The sequence below is a fragment of the Leptonychotes weddellii genome, chromosome 8 (genome assembly GCF_054177405.1).
Source record: "Leptonychotes weddellii isolate Sample4059 chromosome 8, ASM5417740v2, whole genome shotgun sequence".
Lineage (NCBI taxonomy): Eukaryota > Metazoa > Chordata > Mammalia > Carnivora > Phocidae > Leptonychotes > Leptonychotes weddellii.
Window position 1 is genome coordinate 90215577 of NC_138376.1, and position 20847 is coordinate 90236423.

At 40.1% G+C, this 20847-nt stretch overlaps 1 protein-coding gene across 3 annotated transcripts in view; it reads left to right on the top strand.

The window, feature by feature from the left end:
- The window catches only part of SLC35F1 (solute carrier family 35 member F1), a 368958-nt gene that overhangs the window by 307729 nt on the left and 40382 nt on the right, over positions 1–20847 (top strand). For all 3 annotated transcript variants that reach the window (XM_081828869.1, XM_081828867.1, XM_081828868.1), the window contains exon 4: positions 17018–17177. In XM_081828869.1, the coding sequence (XP_081684995.1) occupies positions 17018–17177 (160 nt within the window). The remainder of the gene's footprint in view (positions 1–17017; positions 17178–20847) is intronic.

The following is a 20847-nucleotide window of genomic DNA, read 5'->3' on the forward strand; positions in this document are numbered from 1 at the left end:
GCTGGAAGTCCGGAATTGTGATGCCGCCAGCTTTGCTTTTCTTTTTCAACATTCCTCTGGCAATGCGGGGTCTTTTCTGGTTCCATACAAATTTTAGGATTATTTGTTCCATTTCTTTGAAAAAAGTGGATGGTATTTTGATGGGAAAAAAGCACTATTTTTAAAAGATATATGCACCAGTCTGTTCACTGCAGCATTATTTACAATAGCCACAATATAGAAGCACTGTAAGTGTCCATCAATAGGTGAATGGATAAAGAAGATGTGATACACACACACACACACATATATATACAGTGGAATATTACTTGGCCACAAAAAAGTGAGATCTTGCCATTTGCGACATGTTTGGATCTCAAGGGTATTATGCTAAGTGAAATAAGTCATAGAAAGGCAAATACCGTATACTTTCACTTATATGTGGAATATAAAACACAAAACAAATAAACAAACAAATGAATAAAAACAGAAACAGAATCATAAATACAGAGAACAAACTGGTGGTTGCCAGAGGGGAGAAGGTTGGGTGATGGGCAAAATAGGTGAAGGGGATTAAGAGATACAAAATTCCAGTTATAAAATAAGTCACAGGATGAAAAATAAGAAATGGTGATATAGTCAATAATATTGTAATAATGTTGTGTGGTGACAGATGGTGACTACACTTATTGTGGTGAGTGTAGCTTTATGTATAGAATTGTTGACTCACTGTGTTGTACACTTGAAACTAATATAAGGATGTTTATCAGCTATACTTCAATTAGACAAAAAAGAGTGTTCCAATTAGCCATGCTTTAAAATCCTGCCAATTAAGGTATGCTCGTTGCCTAAACATATTCATTTGGCCTTTAAGTGATTTTCATAGATATGAAATCTTTTGATAGAAATTTAGAGTTGTGTTTTTATTTCAAGTCATCCTCCCAGCCTTTCTTCAAGCAAAATTCTATAAATAACATCACTGGTAATTTCTCATAGTTTTCTCCAGGTAATTACTTCCTTGATTTCTTGAAACATTACTGATTATTAATAAAATAAAATAAAGAGTAAGAGATTTTATGTGTTGGTTACAAGATTAGAGGATTTTTTTTAAACCAGTGGTCTAGTTTGGGCTCATTTTAAAAACAATCCTATATCCTATAAAGGATTTAATTAGGGGATACAATATGAAAAGATAATGGACTTGAAAAGAGCTAGTTTGTAACACATAGCTTCTCTAAGTAGGCAGTGTAACATGAGAATTAAGAGCAGGCAAACGCCAAATGGTTTCATTAGAAATATCTTTCTATGTAAGAATTCTCTTTCTTTAAAAAAAAAAAATGTCCTTGGGGTAATAACAATATTTTACTATGCAAGATGTAAACAAAGTGGTTTAGTAAACATAACCAAATTTATACTTCCAAATTATTATTCCTCAAAGTGCTTTTTATTATACACTTATTTAAATGTGCCTACCATTGTTCAACATATTGTAGCATTTCTTTGACATCTTCAGAGCCAATTTTAAGTCATGCAGATTTCTTTATAATTTATCCTTCCTTTGGATCCCAAAAGTATTACCTAGCTTAATCCAGTATTTGTGTTCTTTCCAAAAAATAAAACCTACTCTTGAAGAATGAGCAATTGCTTCCATTAAGGATATTCCAATGAGTGCACTGAAAGCGATTTCAGAAAGTTCAAAATGTTTTTAAGCAATGAGAGCTTCATTAAAATACAGCCATGACCTTCCAGCATGACTACCTTGAGTGACAACCATGTCCAGATTGAACAAATTCCAGTGTGTTAAAGAAGATTAGATATGTAAACACCTGCACACCCTGCTCAATAAGTGGCAGCTTTCTTTCCCTTAAAAAAAGAAAACCCTCGTTATTTTCAAGGCACACCTTTCATTATGTATGAACATAGCTGGTGTAGTAGGCAGAACGATGGCCCTCCAAAGAAGTCAGAGTTCTAATCCCGGCAATATGTTACTTTACTAGACAAAGGGACTCTCAGATGTGATTCAATTAATGAAGCTGAAATGATGAGATTATCCTAGCTTCTCTGAGTGACCTCAATATGATCACAAAGGTCCTTTGAAAAGAGGAGCCAGAATCAGAGGGCGAGAAGATATGGCAATGGAAGCAGAGGTCAGAAAGTCAGAGATACCTGAGGATGCTACCCTCCTGGCTTTGAAGACAGAGGAAGGAGCCACAAACCGAGGAATGCAGGTCACCCTAGAAGCTGAGAAAGGCAAGGGAAGGGATTCTTCCAGAGAGCTGACAGGAGGTACACAGCTCTGTGAACACCTTGATTTTAGGACTTCTGACCTCCAGAACTGTAAGATAATGAATTTATATTGTTTGAAGCCACTAAGTTTGTGGTCATTTGTTACAGCAGCAACAGGAAATGAATACATTTGAAGACAGTATTTAATTCCACCCCCCACCCCCAGGCAGATGTGAAGGTGCTGACCTTTTGAAGGTCTTCTCCAAAAGGAACGCAAAACACATGGTTGCAAGGGAAATCTTCTCTTGCCTGTCTATGTTGGTGTTTCCATTCTTTGAGAAAAGGATCCTGCTGAGGACCTATTTCTTCTCTGTGGTCACTAAGATGCCAATGCTCCCAATGCTGCCTAGATGGACTCCTTGGAGGACCACTTTGGTGCTGTCTGCCATGGATAGACATACAGGAAAACACTCCTGCATTGTGACTGGTTGCCTTTACAGAAATGCTCATTTTGATTCAATCACTACACAAAATTCACCTGTAATAAGTGCTTAAAGTAGGAGGGTGTACTTGCACTATAAAAAAGAAAAAAATGTACATTAGCCTGCTTACTTTGGCAATGCTTTGGAAGGGATGTGTTTGTTAATAAATCATAAATCTGTAAAAGTCTTTGAAGTGCATTAAGAATGAAGGGTACAGTCTTAAAGCTGCTAAGACTTCCCCCCTCAAATAAATAAATAAAATCTCTTTTTAAAAGCAGGGCACGTGGGGGGCTCAATCGGTTGAGCATCCTGCTCTTGGTTTCTGCTTAGGTCATGATCTTGGAGTCCAGAGATGGAGCCCCCCATCAGGCTCCACACTCAGCAGGGAGTCTGCCTCTTTCTCTCCCTCCCTCTCCCCTCCCCCTCTGCCCCTCGCCTTCCTCGAGCACACACTCTCTCTCAATAAATAAATAAATAAATAAATAAATAAATAAATAAAATCTTTTTTAAAAAGCTGCTAAGACTTTTAAGACTCAGACCATGAGAATTCATAAAAACACCAACCTATGAAAAAATAGCAGGAATTATTTTTGTCCTTCTTCGTGTCCTCCCTCTTCTTTATATCTTCTGGGTCAGGGGCCAATTCCAATTCAAGATCCCTTGAACAGAAAGACAGGATGTAGCTGAGCATTTTCTGGAGCCATCAACTGGGGGCTCTGTGGTCACTTTAGGAGTTGTGACACCATCTGTGCCAGAGAATGAGGGCAGGAAGTAGGAACTGCACAGAATACTCACCTTCAACTCCTTTGGCCACAGTCATCTCAGTAAGCAGCTTTAGGCAGTACTAGTTACCTCAGTGACAGCAAATCCCCCCAGATGGTTCAGAGAAGCAGAAGTTTTTCATCATTCAGCATCTATTATCTGCCAGACAATGAGATAAGCACCTCTGGACCTTGCTCAGGAGTTACCTTCTCAATGAGTCCTTCCCTGACCACCCTGTTTAAAATCACAATCTCCTGCCCCATTCAGCACTGCCTCCCCTCTCCCCTGCTTTATTTTTCTCCATAGTGTTTATCACCATTGGCATACTATATGTTTTGTCACTTCCTACCTAAGATTACAAACTCCATAAATGTACAGAAATTTTTATTATTAATTAGATTTCTTATTTCTTAGGATAGTGCTGGGCACCTAGTAGACGCTCCACAAGTATTTTTTAGTGAATTAATAAAATATTTCAGGGGTCCTTGTGTGTACCAAGCACCACCTAGCTTCAGAAAATAAAACTGAGTGCAAGAGAGAAAAAATTCCTTTCCTTATGGAAGGTAATTGTGTTTTAGCATAATAAGTACAATTTGATAATACTGAGATCAATGGGAAAACCCTGCGAGGGCACTTAATTCAGATTTAAGAAGCCAAAGAGGGCTTCTTGGAAGAAGTGTTGTCTCAACTGAGCTCTGAAAGATAAGTCTAAGTGGCCCAGGTGAGGGGTAGTGAGAGAGATGGACATGGGAACTCCGGGCAGAAGGAACAGCCAGTGCAAAGAAATGAGTTGAGAAGGACCATGACATGTTAAAGAAACTAAAAATGCTTCTGCATGGAGTTTGAAAGAGGAATGGTCAAAGAAGAGAACGAAGGGGCAGCTGGTGACAGATCACAAAGGGACTGATAAACCACGTTAAGGGACTTGGGCTTTATCCTGAGAGTTTCTAGAATAGTAATGATATTACGAAATTTGCAATTTAGAGAGTTCATTTGCATGGCCTGGTGAAGAAGAGGCAGTCAGGATAGGGCAAGTAAAGAGGTTCTAGAGAAATATAGGTGGCTAAAAAGACAGGACTTGGTGACTTATTTGATGTGTGGGTGAAGAAAGATCAATTCATGTTTTATTCAGGCATGTGTGTAGCAAGTATTTATTGAGCATATATTATATATACCTTTCTGTGAGTTCTAGACATATAGCATAAAGAAGATCATGTTCTTGGCCTCATGAAGCTTCCTTTCCAAGTCATACTTAGTTTTAATTTCTTTCTATCCCACCAGAACATGAGGGAGTGAGATGTCAAAGATACGGGGAAGAGAGTTCTAAGCAAAGGGAACAGTATGAGTGAAGACTCTGAGCATGGCATGTTCAAGACACAGAAAGAGTGAGTGAAGTTACTGGCAGTAAGAGATGACACTGAAGAAGGAGGTAGGGGCCAGATTACATAAGGCTAGTATATATTATTTTATAGGGTTATTACAGAAGATCAAGGAAAGCTGTTTGGATTTGTTCTAAGGAAAATCATTAGAATGTGCAGAGCAGGGGGTTGATGTGACCTAACTGGTATTTTTAGGTCACTGTGGCTGTGGCTGCTCATGGAGAGTTGACTGTACAGAAGCAAGAGTGGTCATGGCTAGACAGTTAGGAGGCCACTAACTGAAAGATGTGACTTGAAGCCAGGTGCTAACCACAGAGGTGGCTAGAGCTTGTGAGATACATTTATAAGATAAAGCCAATAGGGTTTTCTGGGTATTTGCATGGGGGACATTGGAGAGAAAAAGGAGTTAAGAATGATTCCTTGGTTATTGGCCTCAGCCACTGGGTTGTGCCATGTGGTGAAATGAGGAACATGGGGGAAGAACAGATATGGAGCAGAAAATCAAGATTCTGCTTTGACCACATAGGCTTGAGCTTCCTGTTAGACATCCAGGGAGAGCTTGCTATAGGTTGCTGGGGATAATGTATCTGGGGTTCAGGAGAGAGGTGGGGGCTCAGATTATTAATTTGGAATCATTTTCAAATAGATGGGGCTGAAAATTATGATCTGATTACATTACCAATGGGGTGAATATAAATGGAGAAGAGAAGGAAACTGAAAGCTGAGCCTTGGGACCTGCCAACATTAAGAGACTGGAGGGAAAGAGGAGAATCAGAAGAATGTGATAAACCCTGGAAGCAAGTCAAGGAAGTGTTTCAGGAGGGAAAGAGTGACCCCTTGGATGTCAGGGTTCAGGGTTCAGACCTGAGCAACTAATTCTCCAGTGGTCCCATTCAGCTGGGGAAGAACAGTATGGAGACAAAGATATGAGTTATGTTTGCGCCATGCTAAGCTGTAGGTATTTTTGGTGCATCCATCCACACCAGATCAGCAGGCTCTGGAGTCTAAGAGACGGGTCCAGATTTGAGATGTAGATTTGGAGGTCATCAGCAGAGAGATGACTTTTAAAGCCAGAATGGTAGGTGACATCATTCGGGGTAAGTGTGGAGAGATGAGAACAGACACGCTGGCAAAGTCCCAAAAGCATAGCATATGAGAAACGAGAGTGGATCCAGGAGCCCCTAAAGTAGGAACTCATAAAGGAGTCTGACAAGGAGGCTTGAGAGATGAAGTGATGGGTGGGGAGCCTGGCAGGTAAGAGCATCAGCTGGAGGGGGTGTCAGATGCTACACTGAGTACAGTAAGGACTAAAATATGTCTGCTGGGTTCAAAAACAGGGAGTGTATTTTTGATCAGTTTTGATGGTGCTTGGGAAACAGAACCCGGATTACACTGAGTAGCTGAATGAAGTTGAGAGAGATGGAAGCAATGGCTGAATGCAACTCTTTTCAAGAAGTTTGGCAGGAAAGGAAGTAAGAGGTGGGTGACAGCCAGAGGGTGGCAAATGTAGAATGTGAAAATGAGAGTGCCAAGGACTGAGCCCTCAGATGTGACAACTTTGAGGGACAAAAAGAACAAAGTGAGTCCCCCCCAAAAACCAGAAGGATGGACCAGAGAGGCGGGAGGGAAGAAAAAAGACATAAATCAGGAGAGCAGAGAGCTCAGTGGGAGAATGATGAGTAACGCCAAATGCCGCAGAAGCAGCACCACGTAGCTTTGGTGATCGTGGAGAATAGAGGTGTCAGTACCGCTGTATCTTGAGGAATGAATGGGGCCAAGATACGAGAGGCAGTGACTGTAGATAAATCTTTCAGGAAGCTGGCTGTGAAGAGGGAAAAATAAATAGCTACAGAGCATCAGGGTAAAAGCAGCACAGACCTGTATTTCAAAGGAAAATAGCCAACAGAGAGGAAGGGATCAAGAAGGATGTGGGATAGATGCTAGAAGCGAGGTGCCTTGAGGAGCAGAACAGGAGGGTCCCAAAGAACAGAGGACAGAGTCAGCTTCAGGGCCAGGCAAGTTCTAGGGGAACACCAGCTGTGAACTTCAGAGAAGAGATGTGTGTTCATTGGCAGCTGTCCGCTTGGACCAAGATGTAGAATGTCTTGTTCACCAGATCTGCTGCGTCCATAGCAAGGCTGAGCATGCAGTGGGCACTCAGTAAACACCAGTTGAATAAATAAATAAGGGATGCATATAAGGCAATGAAAATCCGATTTTGCCTTTTTTTAATAAAACCCGGAATAGTCGAGTTAAACCTAGAAATAGAGCCCAAAAAGTACAAGATGTTCTCCTGTAGCTTTTGAAATTGTTCCTGCATGCTGTTTTAATGCTGGGAGGAATCAAAAGTAATGCAAAATTAATGTAGAATTAATATTTCATCCAAAAACTGTCATTTCCTTCAATATGTGCTTTGAAATGTGTGCTTTCTTCAGTGTTATTTTTAACGTTCTTCTGTTCGATGAATTTTATAAATAAGAAATCCAAGTTAGTAGTGCTTGGCTGACTTAAGGCAACCACTTCTCCAAAAACACTCAAGGTAGCCACACAGTATCGAAGACCCATCGCTAAAACCAAACTCTTTGAGTTCCTTTTTTTTTCCCCCTTCGGTGAAAATGCTGGATATGTAAGAAAAAAAAAAATCATAGCTAGGTTTGTGATTGTCTTCCTGGGAAGAGGTATCACATCACAGAGTGGATGTTGATGAATGGATGTTTTCAGCAAAATAGCGCCATAGATTATGCTGCAATGACTAGAAAGTAGGAGCTTCCATTCTGGTGACACGATTTTAATTCTCATACATTTTCACTTATAAGCTGCACCTTACTTAATATAAAAAATGCAGACAGCCAGTGATTAATTTTTCAATACCTTCAGAGTCTGCCCACTCTCCCAGAGTGCTCTAAGTGTAAGCCAGAGCACCTGAGCCTGCTAGACTGACTCGAGGCCGACCCAGCCTAGACCAGTGTTGTTATAACTGGATCTGATATAGTTTCTACCCCACCTGGACCTTGACTGCTTATACTCACTTTGTACAAGAAGAGTGGCAGACCTGGGATCATCTTGGCTCTGACACTACTATGTGACTTAAAGTAAGTCGCCTATTATCTTCAGTACTCTGATTTAGCATCTGTAAAATGGGAAAAATAACTTAACAGCATTCTGCCTGTTATATGGTAGACATTCAGTAAATGTGAACTTGCTTTCTACTTCTAAAATCTGGTTTAGTGATAATCAGAGCTTGTTCTTAAACCTGATTAAAGGTCCAGTGATGCTCAGCCAGAAAGAATTTGTCCTCTGGGACAGCTCTGCTCTCACCTAAAGCAGATTTCTCTAGCAGAGCTAGAGAGTGCATGTCTCCTAATTGTCTGTCTTCCAGCGGTCACCTAGATTTCTAGGTTCTCGTCCCAGATTTTCAATGCAGGGTAGTGTCTTTTTTTCCCCCCTTTCTTTCTGTCTTTGAGAGTTGAAGCCAAAGAAGCAAAGTGAATGTATTTTAACAGCTAGGAAGTTCTGATGGACTGGCACGAGGGGACATAGAAAAGTCACACGTTTAAATCCTTGCCAACAGTAACAAGAAAAGTAGTTTGGTGAAAATCCTTTTCTAAGTCTCGGAAATAGGACATTTCCTGGAAAATGGCTGTCATATAAGCAGCACAATGACACATTTTATTAGTCTGGCTCTCTTGGGCAACATGATGGAAACATGGCTTCATCCAATATGAATATTTTAAGACAATAAAACCTAAACATTAAGTCCTAAGGCATAGGGTTGGTGGGGGTGGAGGTGTTTTGAATAGAGTAACTCTGAGAGGAAAAAAATCTGAGAGGTGGAGGGAAAGGGGGTGTCTACCAGAAAAGTCTGTTCCTGATGAAAGATATTCCCAGTTGGATTTTTCAAATGCCTCTGGGATGGGTACGTGTCCAGGCCACTGAACTAAAGTGGTTCTTGATTACATGTGTGAATGTGCATTTTCCAAATTATATTTCACTCTCTTCAGCTGGACTGTCTGCCGAAAAAGGACTTTTGTTGTGTCTGTGATACTGAAGATTGTCCTTTTTTAAGATCCTCCCCTGTTAATGCTTCAGTTTTACTCACTGGAGATGAATTTATAATATATATCACTTTTAGAAACACAGGAGAATTGCCAATTAGAAGCAGAGGAAGGCAAAGTAGGGAAATGTTCTCTTTCCTGGAATCACCTACTAGCTGCCTCAGGTTTAGCCTCTGACAGCTGGGCCACGTGAGGGGAGCTTTTTCCCTGTGAATAGCCGGAGGGGAGCGCTAATGAGGAGCCGAAGGCTGGCGGGGGAGTCTCTTTTTGGCAGACAATTAGAAAGAGGGATGAGATCACCTCCTCATTATGCTGTACTGGAATGGGAGCAGTTGGGTAGCGGGTTTTGTGTTTTGTTTTAATTTTTTTACAAACCATCTGCTTCCCTTGAGAAAGACTGATCTGACTCTTGTAGGTTTTTTACACTCTCATAACATGTGTTGTTGTATATATTTTGAAAGCAGTATATACTCAAGAGAAGAAATTTGGAAACCACAGAGAATTTGGGCAGTGGGATTGTGAGGATTTGGTTACCTTATCCAAAAATGACCGTTGTTAACGTTTTATGCTTACAGATCCTCATTTTTTCCTTCCAGAGATTTTTATGACTGATAATATGATATGTAGATCTTTGATCAAGGAATGAACATTTATGTGAACATATCTGTTAGCCAAACCAAACATGGTATAGAAGGAAGATGGAGGAACTCCTGTTTTCCCCATGATACCACCCAGGCTCAGGGGGACGTCCATTCCCTTCCAAACACTGAGAGAATGGAAGAAAACTCTCCTTTTTCTCCATTCCTTCTTACTTCACCCCAAGGAGGAAATAGCGAATTCAATATCCAATAGGGAACTTTACCACTTGGTGGGATTGTTATGTCTTAATAGGAAAGAAAAAGGAGGGAAAAAACTGTCATCCAAATGTTTCTTTTCTGCCTGCTTTGTGGATTGATAAGGACTGTCCCTGGCTAGAAGGACCCCTGAGACAGAGGCCTCAGCTTAATGGCCGTTTTCCTCAGTATATCTGCCTAAGAAAGATTAGGCCAAGTTAAAATTGAAGTGGGAAATAAGAGGCAACACTGTCTTCTGCAAACCAGATCTAATGTTAATACAGTTGGCATCTGATCTCCATTTGGTTCTGTGGGTCTTTTAGGTGACCAAGTGGAATTGTCAGTATTCAACAAATTTGACCTACAAAAATGGCCAATCCAAATGGGTCAAGCTCTTATTTTCTGCCAGGTAGAATCTGGAGGAGAGCAGAAGTAAGTGATTGGAACCACAAATAGGCAACATTAAAGAAAACAGTACAGGTAGCTTGTTAGCCACAAAAGGCAGCCTCTAAACCTAGACATTTTATCAGAGTGATGCAGTTTTTCTGAAGATATTTAAGGCCCATAAGCTGGAGCTAAAGGACAAGCCATGTTGAGTCTTTAAGTCTGTAAGAACAAAATGGAAATGCTAGGGAGATTTTCTGAAATGCCTGTTTTTGATTTGCAGAGCAGTTCTCCCATCAAGGTTAACTGTACTGCTTAGTCATCTTCATCATGTTGCAAAGCTTGTAAGTGCACAAGTCAGAAAACATAAAATAGCATGACAGGCTAACTTTATGACTCTTACACGATGCTCTGGTATTTGTTCCTTTTCATAAGTTAAAGTAACTCTTTGAAAGGGATAAAATCTAAGTCACAAATTTGATCTTTTAGAAGAAATCACTTCTTACGGAAAGAAGTAGCCTACTGGTCTTTTGCTGTATGTCCAGACAAAGCTACTCATTCTTTTTTAAAATAAAATGAATTTCGTTGATACTTTGGATTAATTTGGTGAAACTGTAGAACTAACTCAAAAAATTTAACAAAAGCCTAATATGTACCATTTACTTTAAGTGCTATGTGACTGTCTACATTTTCTGTTTTGATTAAAACAAACAAAAATACTAGGGGCACCTGGGTGGCTCAGTCAGTTGGGCCAACTCTTGATTTCAGCTCAGGTCATGATCTCACAGTCGTGGGACTGAGTCCCATGTCGGGCTCTGTGGTCAGCAGGACGTCGGCTTGAGGATTCTCTCTCCCTCTCCCCCTCCCCCAACTCAGAGGCACCACTCTCTTTCTCTAAATAAATAAATAAATCTTTAAGAAACAAACAAAAATACTCTACCATACTTATCTGAAATCAATGTCACTGTGTCCTTTTTGAAAAGTATAATTTATCTCCAACTGATCTAACAACTATAATAAATGCAGATATCTAAATTCAAAATTTTATTTGAAGTTGTATAAGAGTTTGGAGAAAGATATGGATTTGCCCCAAAAGGCTTAGTTTAATATTACCCCAAATCCAAGAACAAATATAGGAGATATTGGGCCATTTTGCATTAAACACATTTTTCTGGATTCAGTTTAATAGAACTGAATTTCTTCATCAACTGGTACCGAAGGAGGCCTCTGGTGTAGATGTTTTATTGGCAGTACCAACTGCATGAAGGTGAAATAGAACTAGAAAGACAGAGAGAGTGAGAGCTCGCAGTAATCCAATGGTAAGTGTGATACTGATTGGCAGGCTACTATGGTATATCATACCACAAGTGAGGTTGTTGCACTTTGCATGGTTATGAGATACATCATGGGGACAGGATTTATGTTATTTTCCTTATTTAATCATTTTGCACTAATTTTGAGAGTCATGTAACACAATTACATTTAACCATCACAATCTTATGTTAACATGCTGGTGATTGTACAATGAAATTCTGTGTAAGTCAGAAATGTATCATAATCATCCAAGTGTAATTGGCCTCAACTAATCAAGTTATGTAGTGGCTCTGAATTCTGCCACTTAAGTTTACTCACAAAGACATTGTAGAGACATAGACACAAATCAACTAAATATACACATGGGTAAAGACATAGACACACATCAAGTAAAGTTGAAGGGATAAAATTCATATTTTGTACAAGAAATAAGTTAAATAAAATTAGTGGAATGACAAGCGAGAAAGTCATGGGAGCAGCAGAATTAGAGGGCCAGAAAAAGTTCATTTTTTTTATTCAGCAAGCATTTACTGGGCATCTACTAAATCCCAGGTTCCAAGTGAGATGGTGTAGGAAAATACAGTGAGAGAGGAGTGACTATGTTAGAGGAGGGAAGGGACTTACGAGTGAGCATGAAAACCAGACTGAGTGTGTCTGAATCCAGATAGAGGTGTCTGGGGAGTGTTGGCAAATGGAGTTAGCATAGAAAGGAAGAGAGAAGCTTGAGTGGGTATTGACAAGAAGAGGGGGGTTTGGGGTGTGTGTGTGTGTGTGTGTGTGTTTGTGTGTGTATGTTTAGGAGAAAGCACAACTAAGTGTGATTGAAGACTGCAGGGAAAGATCTAGTGGTAAGAGATTGGCTGAAGCTGAAAAGACAGGGAGGGAGAGAGGAGAAAAAGTTAAATGATGTTGTGATCCTCCAATGTGTACTTTAAAAATATATATAATGTTATTTAATGTTGACTTCTGTTGTCCTAAAAGCAATGTCAACACAGACTTTTTTAGTTATTATTAAATAACTTTTAGAAGCTGCACTTGAACTCGGTGAAGTCTAGGAGTCCAGATACTAGTATTTTAGCCCCAACTCTGGCACTGACTTGCTTTATTATTGGAGGCTCAGTTTCCTTACCCATAAAATGGGTATAATCATAACTCCTTTCAAGTGCTGTTTTTGGAGATAAAGTAAAAATAATGTGTTTTGCAAACTGTAAATTAATAATAAATAAATACAAACTATACAAACTATATATAAATACAAACTATAAATAACACTTACAACCTACTGTAAATGTTATTTAAAGATATCATGTTTATATAATATTCCTGGAGCTATCACCTCTGCTTTAGAGAATGTGCCCCAGCCACTGAGCATGGTACACCTCAGTGCCTCCATCAATAAAATCAGACAACTTAGGATCGTAGACCTCTCTGGCAGGTAGCGTCTAAAGACTAATGATGTGGAAGAATTAGTTTAAATCTTTAGGATAAAAAAGATGTAAAACTAAGGTTGTAATGAACACTTTTTTCCACACAGTATTCTTAATGTTTTTTGAGATTTTTCAGGGCATAAGAAGGATGAAATCTTGCCATTTGCAATGACTTGGATGGAGCTAGAGAGTATAATGCTAAGCGAAATAGGTCAGTCAGAGAAAGACAAATACCATATGATTTCACTCATGTGGAATTTAAGAAATGAAACAAATGAGCAAAGGGAAAAAAGAGAGAAAGAGGCAAACCAAGAAACTGACTCTTAACTATAGAGAACAAACTAATGGTTTCTAGAGGGGCAGTTAGTGGGGAGAGGGTTAAGTGTGTGATGCGGATTAAGGAGTGCACTTGCTGTGATGAGCTCGGGTGTTGTCTGCGTGTGTGGAATCACTATATTGTCAACATGAAACTAATATTACACAGTATGTTAACTAACTGGGATTTAAATAAAAACCTTTAAAAACAAACAGAAAAGGGAAAAAAGATAATTATGAAATAGTATTCATTTGTTTATTTTTTGGTGTTGGTATTTTATCATCTCTTTTTGGATATAGAGATGTATGCAAAGAAAGGTAAATCCACTGGGCACCTGGGTGGCTCAGTCGATTAAGCGGCTGCCTTTGGCTCAGGTCATGATCCCAGGGTCCTGGGATCCAGTTCTGCATCAGGCTCCCTGCTCTGCAGGGAGCCTGCTTCTCCCTCTCCCTCTGCCTGCTTCTCTGCCTACTTGTGCTCTCTCTCTATCTCTCTGTCAAATAAATAAATAGAATCTTTAAAAAAAAAAAAAGAAAGGTAAATCTACTAAAGATTATTAATGACTGAATCAGAAGGGTTTTTGTTCTTTGTCTTTTTTTAACAGTCCCAATTGTGGGCATCTGTTATCACACTTCTCTATTACTCCAACAACCACTTTGCTAAGGAGTTAAGCCACCAGAAAACTATTGGAAAATTATTTTGTCAGTATGTTTCATGCTATATGACCACAGGGAAAAGGCTGGAGCCAAAAATCACTAAAAAGTAATAGCCTGTTTACTAAGAGACATTCCCAAATGTTTATTTTCTTCTGTAGTTACAGATGCAGTGATGAGACCTCTACCTGTGGCAATTCCTGTCATTGACCTTCATTAAAATATTAAAAAAAAAAAAAAACATGACAGAAGTCCCACTGATACCAACAGTTTGAGTGACCTTAAGCATATCACTCCATCTCTTGAAACTTCTGAGTCCCCAGCTTTTAAATAAAGGCAGTGGGGGGATTCTAGTTGCTTCTAAACTGAGGGGCAGTTGTAAATGTATATGAGCATTTTTTTTTAGTGGCCAGTGCCCAGTGATGCTAAATGCCCTGCAGAGAGCATGGGGCAATCCTGCATAATACACTGCCCCATCCAAAATGCCCCCAGCAGCCTGAAATAGCCCGAATGTCCCTTCTTACAGTCATGATACCAAGTCAAGTATCTGTCTATTCATTAATTCATTCAATCACCCTTATTGATCCCCTACTGTATGCTGGGCACCAAGCTTCCCTAGCTGAATATTCCAGAAACCCTGGCTTGAATTGTATCCTTCTTTATCTTTTCCCCTTCCTTTTAAAGGTCTTCCCCATCCATAGGACCACGTGACATGTACAAGTAAGGATTTTTCAGTTCAACCCATTAAAGGAATAGATCCCAGGATTCATCCAGTGCTTTGGGGTTTCTAATGACATTGAGAACCAAAAAGGCTCACTCAGTCCTCCCCAAAGTTTGAATGTTGGCCTGGTTTGCCTTTAATAATTCAGGAATAGAAGCCTTCAGCTCCACTGACCAAAGGCTTCCAGTTGGACAATGAAATCCAAATTGTGGAGCATGTAGCTAAATATTTCAACTGTTGATTCAATCATTTCTAATTTTTAAAACAAAACACCAACTGTTTTTTGTCCAGTGAATAATTTTCACTGGCAAACTCAAATTTCCTAATATACTTAAATGGCATTTGAAGCCAATTGTACTAACTGCCTTAGAGCGTTTTACCATATCAAGTAGGATCATTAACTTGCTAATTAACTGTGCAGTGAGCAACCCAGTGCTATCCTGCAATCCTAGCAGCCGCCACCCTAATACATAGTCCCTCCGGGAGTGCTGAGACCTCTAGACTCAGACTCCAGCCATCACGCTGTTACTCAGCATTCCCATGGCCCTTCATCACAGCACCCCGCAGGGAAAGCTTACATTCTGATTGCTTGTGTTGCAAAGGAGACCAAGGCACAGAGAAGAGTGAGAGTCTGCCAGATCGAAAAAAACTTTTGGGATAGAGGGGATTCTGAGTGCTGTTTACGGTGCCAAAAGTCAAGCTGATGGTCAGGCATGCTTTGCAAATATACAAACATTTTTCATCCTTTAATGAATCTTAGATGTTACTGATCATTAAAAATCCTGTATGTACTTTTTCAATCACTATCATTGGGATACTTCTCATGAACACAGCAGGGTGTGGGTACTGAGAATGTAGTCCTGCTCTCATAGACCTCTGGACACATGGGGATGTCAGACATTGTACCAGTAATTCTGTACTCATTACATATTGTTGCAGTTAACACTATAAAGGACACAGGACACAAGGAAAGCATCGATGGACCTGACGTAGCCTGGGAACCCAAGAGGCTTCCTTGAGAAGCCAGTATATAAGTGCAGGCCTGAAGGAAAAGGAGGCAGGAGGTCAGGAATTCAGGTGGGGCATTCCAGATGGAGGGGGATGCATGATTGAAGACCCTAGGGCAGGAAAGAAAGGCTTATTCCATGTAGGATAGGATGCCAGTTTAGTCCAGGTGGCAAAAATGGGAGAGGGTGTCATGAATGGATTTGAGATGTTTAGAAGATGGAATTGTCAGAACTTGGTGACCGACAGGATATAGGCAGTAAGAGTGGAGGAGTACAGGGATCACTGCCCTGCATCTGACTTCTGGGTGGTGAAGTCACTTGTTTAGGATTCTAGCAGAGGAGTGGTACTGGGCAATGGGACAGGATCACCAGTTTCTCATTCAATACATGGAGTCTGAAGTCCTGTGGGACATAGTTTGTCTAGTGGAGACCCTGCCTCACATGGAGTATCCAAAGGTCACTGTGTCTTACTAGGGTGTAGTAGAAACAACTTGCTCTGTGGGGCCCAGAACATGTGTTTGGAAGCACAGTTATAGACCAGCATTGAGACCCTTGTAATTTATAAAATGTTTTCTCAGGTATTATGTCTAAGCTTCTCAGTGAACGTTGGAGGAAGTCAGTGAGTTATTATCTTCATTATACTAGCAGGAAATTGAGGCTTCCTGAGTTAGTGATTTGCCTAAAGTCACACTGCTGTAAGTAAGGATCTGGTACTCAAATTCAAATCTTCTGACTCCAGGCACAAGGGGATCCTCACTTCACCACGTTGACTTGCTACATGATTGGGGCCAACTCTCTACCAACTCCTGGGGCTTCCATGTCAGATGGAATCTCAGGATTAGCATAAAATATGCAAGAAGTGAAATCAAGGGTTTTTTTTTTTTTTTCTATACTCTTTATTCTTCCCTCTCTCTTTACTCTTTATTACAACAGTAATTTTTGAAGTATTGTAAACTTGAGAGTCATATTTGTGTTTATATTTAGAGCAAATATATTTACAAATAGTAAGGAGACAGTTATCTGGGAGAAATTAAGTTCAACTTTTGTCTAAATGATAATAATTTATAAAACATGGTAAGACCTCTGCCTCCTCACCTCCCATCCCCAGATTTACTCTAAAATAGAGGAACCATCTAAAATGGCTCAGCGTATTCTCCTCTCATGTGAGGTGTTCTGGGGGAGTCTGGGCACTGAGAAAGATGGGAGGGAGAGCTGCCCCAATCCAGTCGAGGCAGGAGACCCTTCACCACCAGCCTGTCTTATCCATTGGCCTTTTGCCCTTTCCCTCAAAGCTTGGAAGATGTTTAAGTAAAGTTAGTTTGTGCTTGTTTCAGTCTGTTTAACTGAATCAGTTCTGGGTCTACACAGACACTCAGGTTCAAGGGAAATACCTTCTCTATAGGGCTGTTATTTTTTTTATTACATGGGAAGCTTCCCCCTGAACTTCCTGTTGTTGCTTACCTCCCTCCTTCCCTATAGCTCTTGGACTGCTTTGTGATCCCAGTGGTGATTTTGCTCTCCTGGTTCTTCCTGCTGATCCGGTACAAAGCTGTACATTTCCTCGGCATCGTGGTCTGCATCCTGGGAATGGGCTGCATGGCAGGAGCGGATGTCCTTGTGGGAAGACATCAGGGAGCAGGTGAGTCCCTAGGTGTTCACCACATTATGTGCCTGTATGCGTGAGGCCAAGGCAAGACACGGACATGTTCATGGTGGGGTAGAAATAAGGAACCTGGTCTTCCCGGTGTCTGTGTCTTACTCATGTTTGTTCCTCAACACCTTGAACAGTGGCACATGGGAGGTGCTTAATCCATGTTTCTTGAGTGAATGAAGGAGGCAAAATACAAATTTTCTGCCCTATCTACATGTATTCAGAAACATTCAGATGGTGTTTAAAACTAAGGGTTAGGACCCATTTGGAAGATATTTTGGAGGCCATTGCTGCCTGGCTCAAACCAGCTGGTTAGACATGGTGTCAGTCAGTGGTCCTCTCCTAAACCGCAAGGGCCTTCCCCACACCTCCCCCTCCCCCTCCAACTCTTTCTCAAGTCAGAGAAAGACTGAGCTTTCAGACCACTGGGTGGAGGTTGGTGTATAAGCTAAGAGTGGATATTTGAAGTTTGAAGACTAGATTGGGAACACTTAATTTATGGGGGGGGGAGCTAAGTTTAGTCTCCTTGTGCATGGTTTTTGTTTTGTTTTGTTTTGTTTATTTTTTTGCTGGGAAGGATTTATGGTCATCAATCACAGCTTGTAGACCTGCAAGATTTACTCATCAAATTGCTATGAATCTGATGGGGATCCCTGACTCAGGATGGTTTCCAGAGGATCCTTTTTTAAGCCTTGCTGTTCTTGAAAATGTACAAAAATTCTTATGTTACATAGGGGTTTTGGAGAACAGAAAAAAATGACTTCCTTTTTTAATATAAAGAATGGGATAGAAAATATTCCCATTTCTATAGTTCTTGGCCTTGACCTTCCTTCTAGGGAATTAGATGATAGTCAAAATTGGGACATTTGTCATAATGAGACTAGGTTGTATGAAGTACCTGAAATAAATACAATTTATCTTTCTAAGTTGCATCGTAGAACATCGTAGCTGAAACAGACCTTGTTCAGCAACTTTACATGTGACCCACAAGAACACTAAGATACAGGGAAGCCAAGTGAGTTCCCAAGGTCACAGAGCTACAAGAGCAGGGTCTAGAATAGAACCCAAGGCTCTTGAACTCTGGGGCAGGTTTCCTTCCCTCTCCCACATCTCTGGGAGCTAAAGATACAACACGGAGCAAAAGAGAGACAGCCTCGGCCCTCACAAACCCACTGCCTACACAACATAATCAATCCTACCTCAACAGATAGACTAAAAATACACACTCCAGCTTCTCCCAAATTCTCTTCTATGAAACACTGGTTCCATGAGATATCAATAGATGTCATATGAAAGGGCCAGTTTTACACTGTATACCCATAGTGATCCTGATATGGATAATCTCTTTGGACCAATCAGATAGTTTTTTGTCTGATACAATGTGGCTAGTGGTTCTAAAGTCATAATTTAATTACACTTTCTCAGCTTTACTTGAAGGATGTGAACATAGACTAAGCAGAAGCATGTGCTCTTCTTTATGAAAATTCTGCTTTGCTGAGCCTTAGCCATTCACCACCAGCCGTCACCTTGCATTTCCTAGTCAAGGAAGACAATTGCCCTGATAATCTGAATGTTTAAGCTCAGAATGTTAAGCTAAATTGAATCGATTTCACTAGACTGTATTCACTACTTCTGGGGGGAAGAAATGTTTTCTTGATTTCAAATGCAGTATTAGGAGAGGAGTAATACTATTAAAGAAAAGAAAGCCCATTTGAGGGTCTTCCAAAAGTAGTAATTTTTAAAAACAATACAGAGAAGCTCAAACATACTAGAGTGGATTTTATCTGTTTAAGACTCACAGCACCATCCTTTTTGTGACATATGAAGTCTTTGTGTTAACAGTTAAAATTTATCATCATGGAGTATCTTCTGTGTGAGAGTAATGGTGCCCAAGGACATGGTATGATGTTCTAAAGGCAACCAAATATAGGATGCAAGGGCTTATTTTACAAAATAAATTAAGCAAGATAAATTACGCAGCAATTTAAGCTGTCATATAAAATGTTTGAAAAAAGAAAAAAAAACCACTCTGGTTTTAAGGACAATATAATCTTAAAATTGGCATGCATCATTATGCAAAATATTCCATTTGTTTTCACCTTTATGGTAGAATTGGTTCAATGTTATTACTTAGCCAGGGACAGAACTTTTCTAAAATACTTCAGTCACTCACCAGAACTTCAGTCAGGCATTCAACTCAATATAAATTGTCATCACCCAATCAAGAGCTTTTCATAGGAAAAGAGACTGTCTGACTTGATCCTTTTTATATTGCTTAATCCACGGTTCACCTTAGCTTGGGATTTTGAAAATTCTTTCCTCAAGCACAATGGTAATGGTCTGTTCAAAGTTACTCTAACTTCATTATAATTAAAGTAATTGCTCTAATTCTTGCTGGAATGTTTCTTCCTCATTTTGATTTAAGCCTTGCTAAAGGAAACGTCACAGATGGCAGTAGGCTCTCCAGATACGAAATGTCCGTATCAGGAGTTGTGCTTCTGATGAAACTTTGCCATTAGTTTTGCCCACCGCAGACAGAAGTGGAGAGAAATCATCCGCAGTCCGTGGCCCGGGAGGCTCTACCTCAGAGCCTGTGGACTGTGCTGTACGAAGTGGGAGGGGAAGGGTAGAGAGCCCTAAGACTAAGATAAAACTTAGTTAAAACAGCTCCTTATTATAAAATCGATTTCTTGCTCTCCACAATATCGTTTTTCTACTAAAATACATTTATTGCACCTTACAGTTCATTTATTAAAGATGTTAGATACCTATAACAACATTTTTTCTTATTATTAGACATAATTCTATAGTTATTTCAAGGAAGAGAAAACATTTTCAAGGAGGAACATTTTAATTAAACACAATAAAAAAAAAAAGAGTGGCCATTTTTTTGGTGCCAAGCACTTTCCCGTGCATTATCTCATTTAATCCTCCTAACTATGCAAAGAAAGTTCTCTCATTCTCACTTTTGCAGCTGAAAAAATCAAGGCTAAGGGAGATCAGAGGCGTGTGCAAGCCCTTGAACAGCATGCTTTTGGAATGCACAGGCCCACTTATACATGAATTTTTTTTTAATAAATACAGTACGGTACTGTAAATGTATTTTCTCATCCTCTTGATTTTCTTAACATTTTCTTTTCTCTAGCTTACTTTATTGTAAGAATACAGTGTATAATACATATAACATACAAAATATGTGTTAATTGGTTATATTATTGGTAAGACTTCTGGTCAGCAGTCGACTATTAGTAGTTAAGTCTTTGGGGAGTCAAAATTTATATGCAGATTTTTGGCTGCATGGGGGTCAGCACCACTAACCCCTGCACTGTTCAAGAGGAACCTGTAAATATAGACTCTCCCAAGGTGACCACAGAGGCATGAATGAGAGGTCTTTCCCCAAGCCCAGCCCAGATTCTTTTATGTGAAGTCATCTCCCAGAGAAAGCTCAGTGTTCCCAAATGAACGCTGAGACTCTGGTTCTATGGTTTTAGATTGTTCCAGCCAATCTGGGAATCCAAGTCCACTCTAAGGTATGAGCCCTTGCCCTAGAATCATGCTGGAGAGAGCACCCTTCCCATTTGGCCTCTCTCGTGCCCCAGAGCTGCATGCCTGCCACGCTCCCACGTGCTGAGCTGTACAGGACAGAGCAGGAGACTAC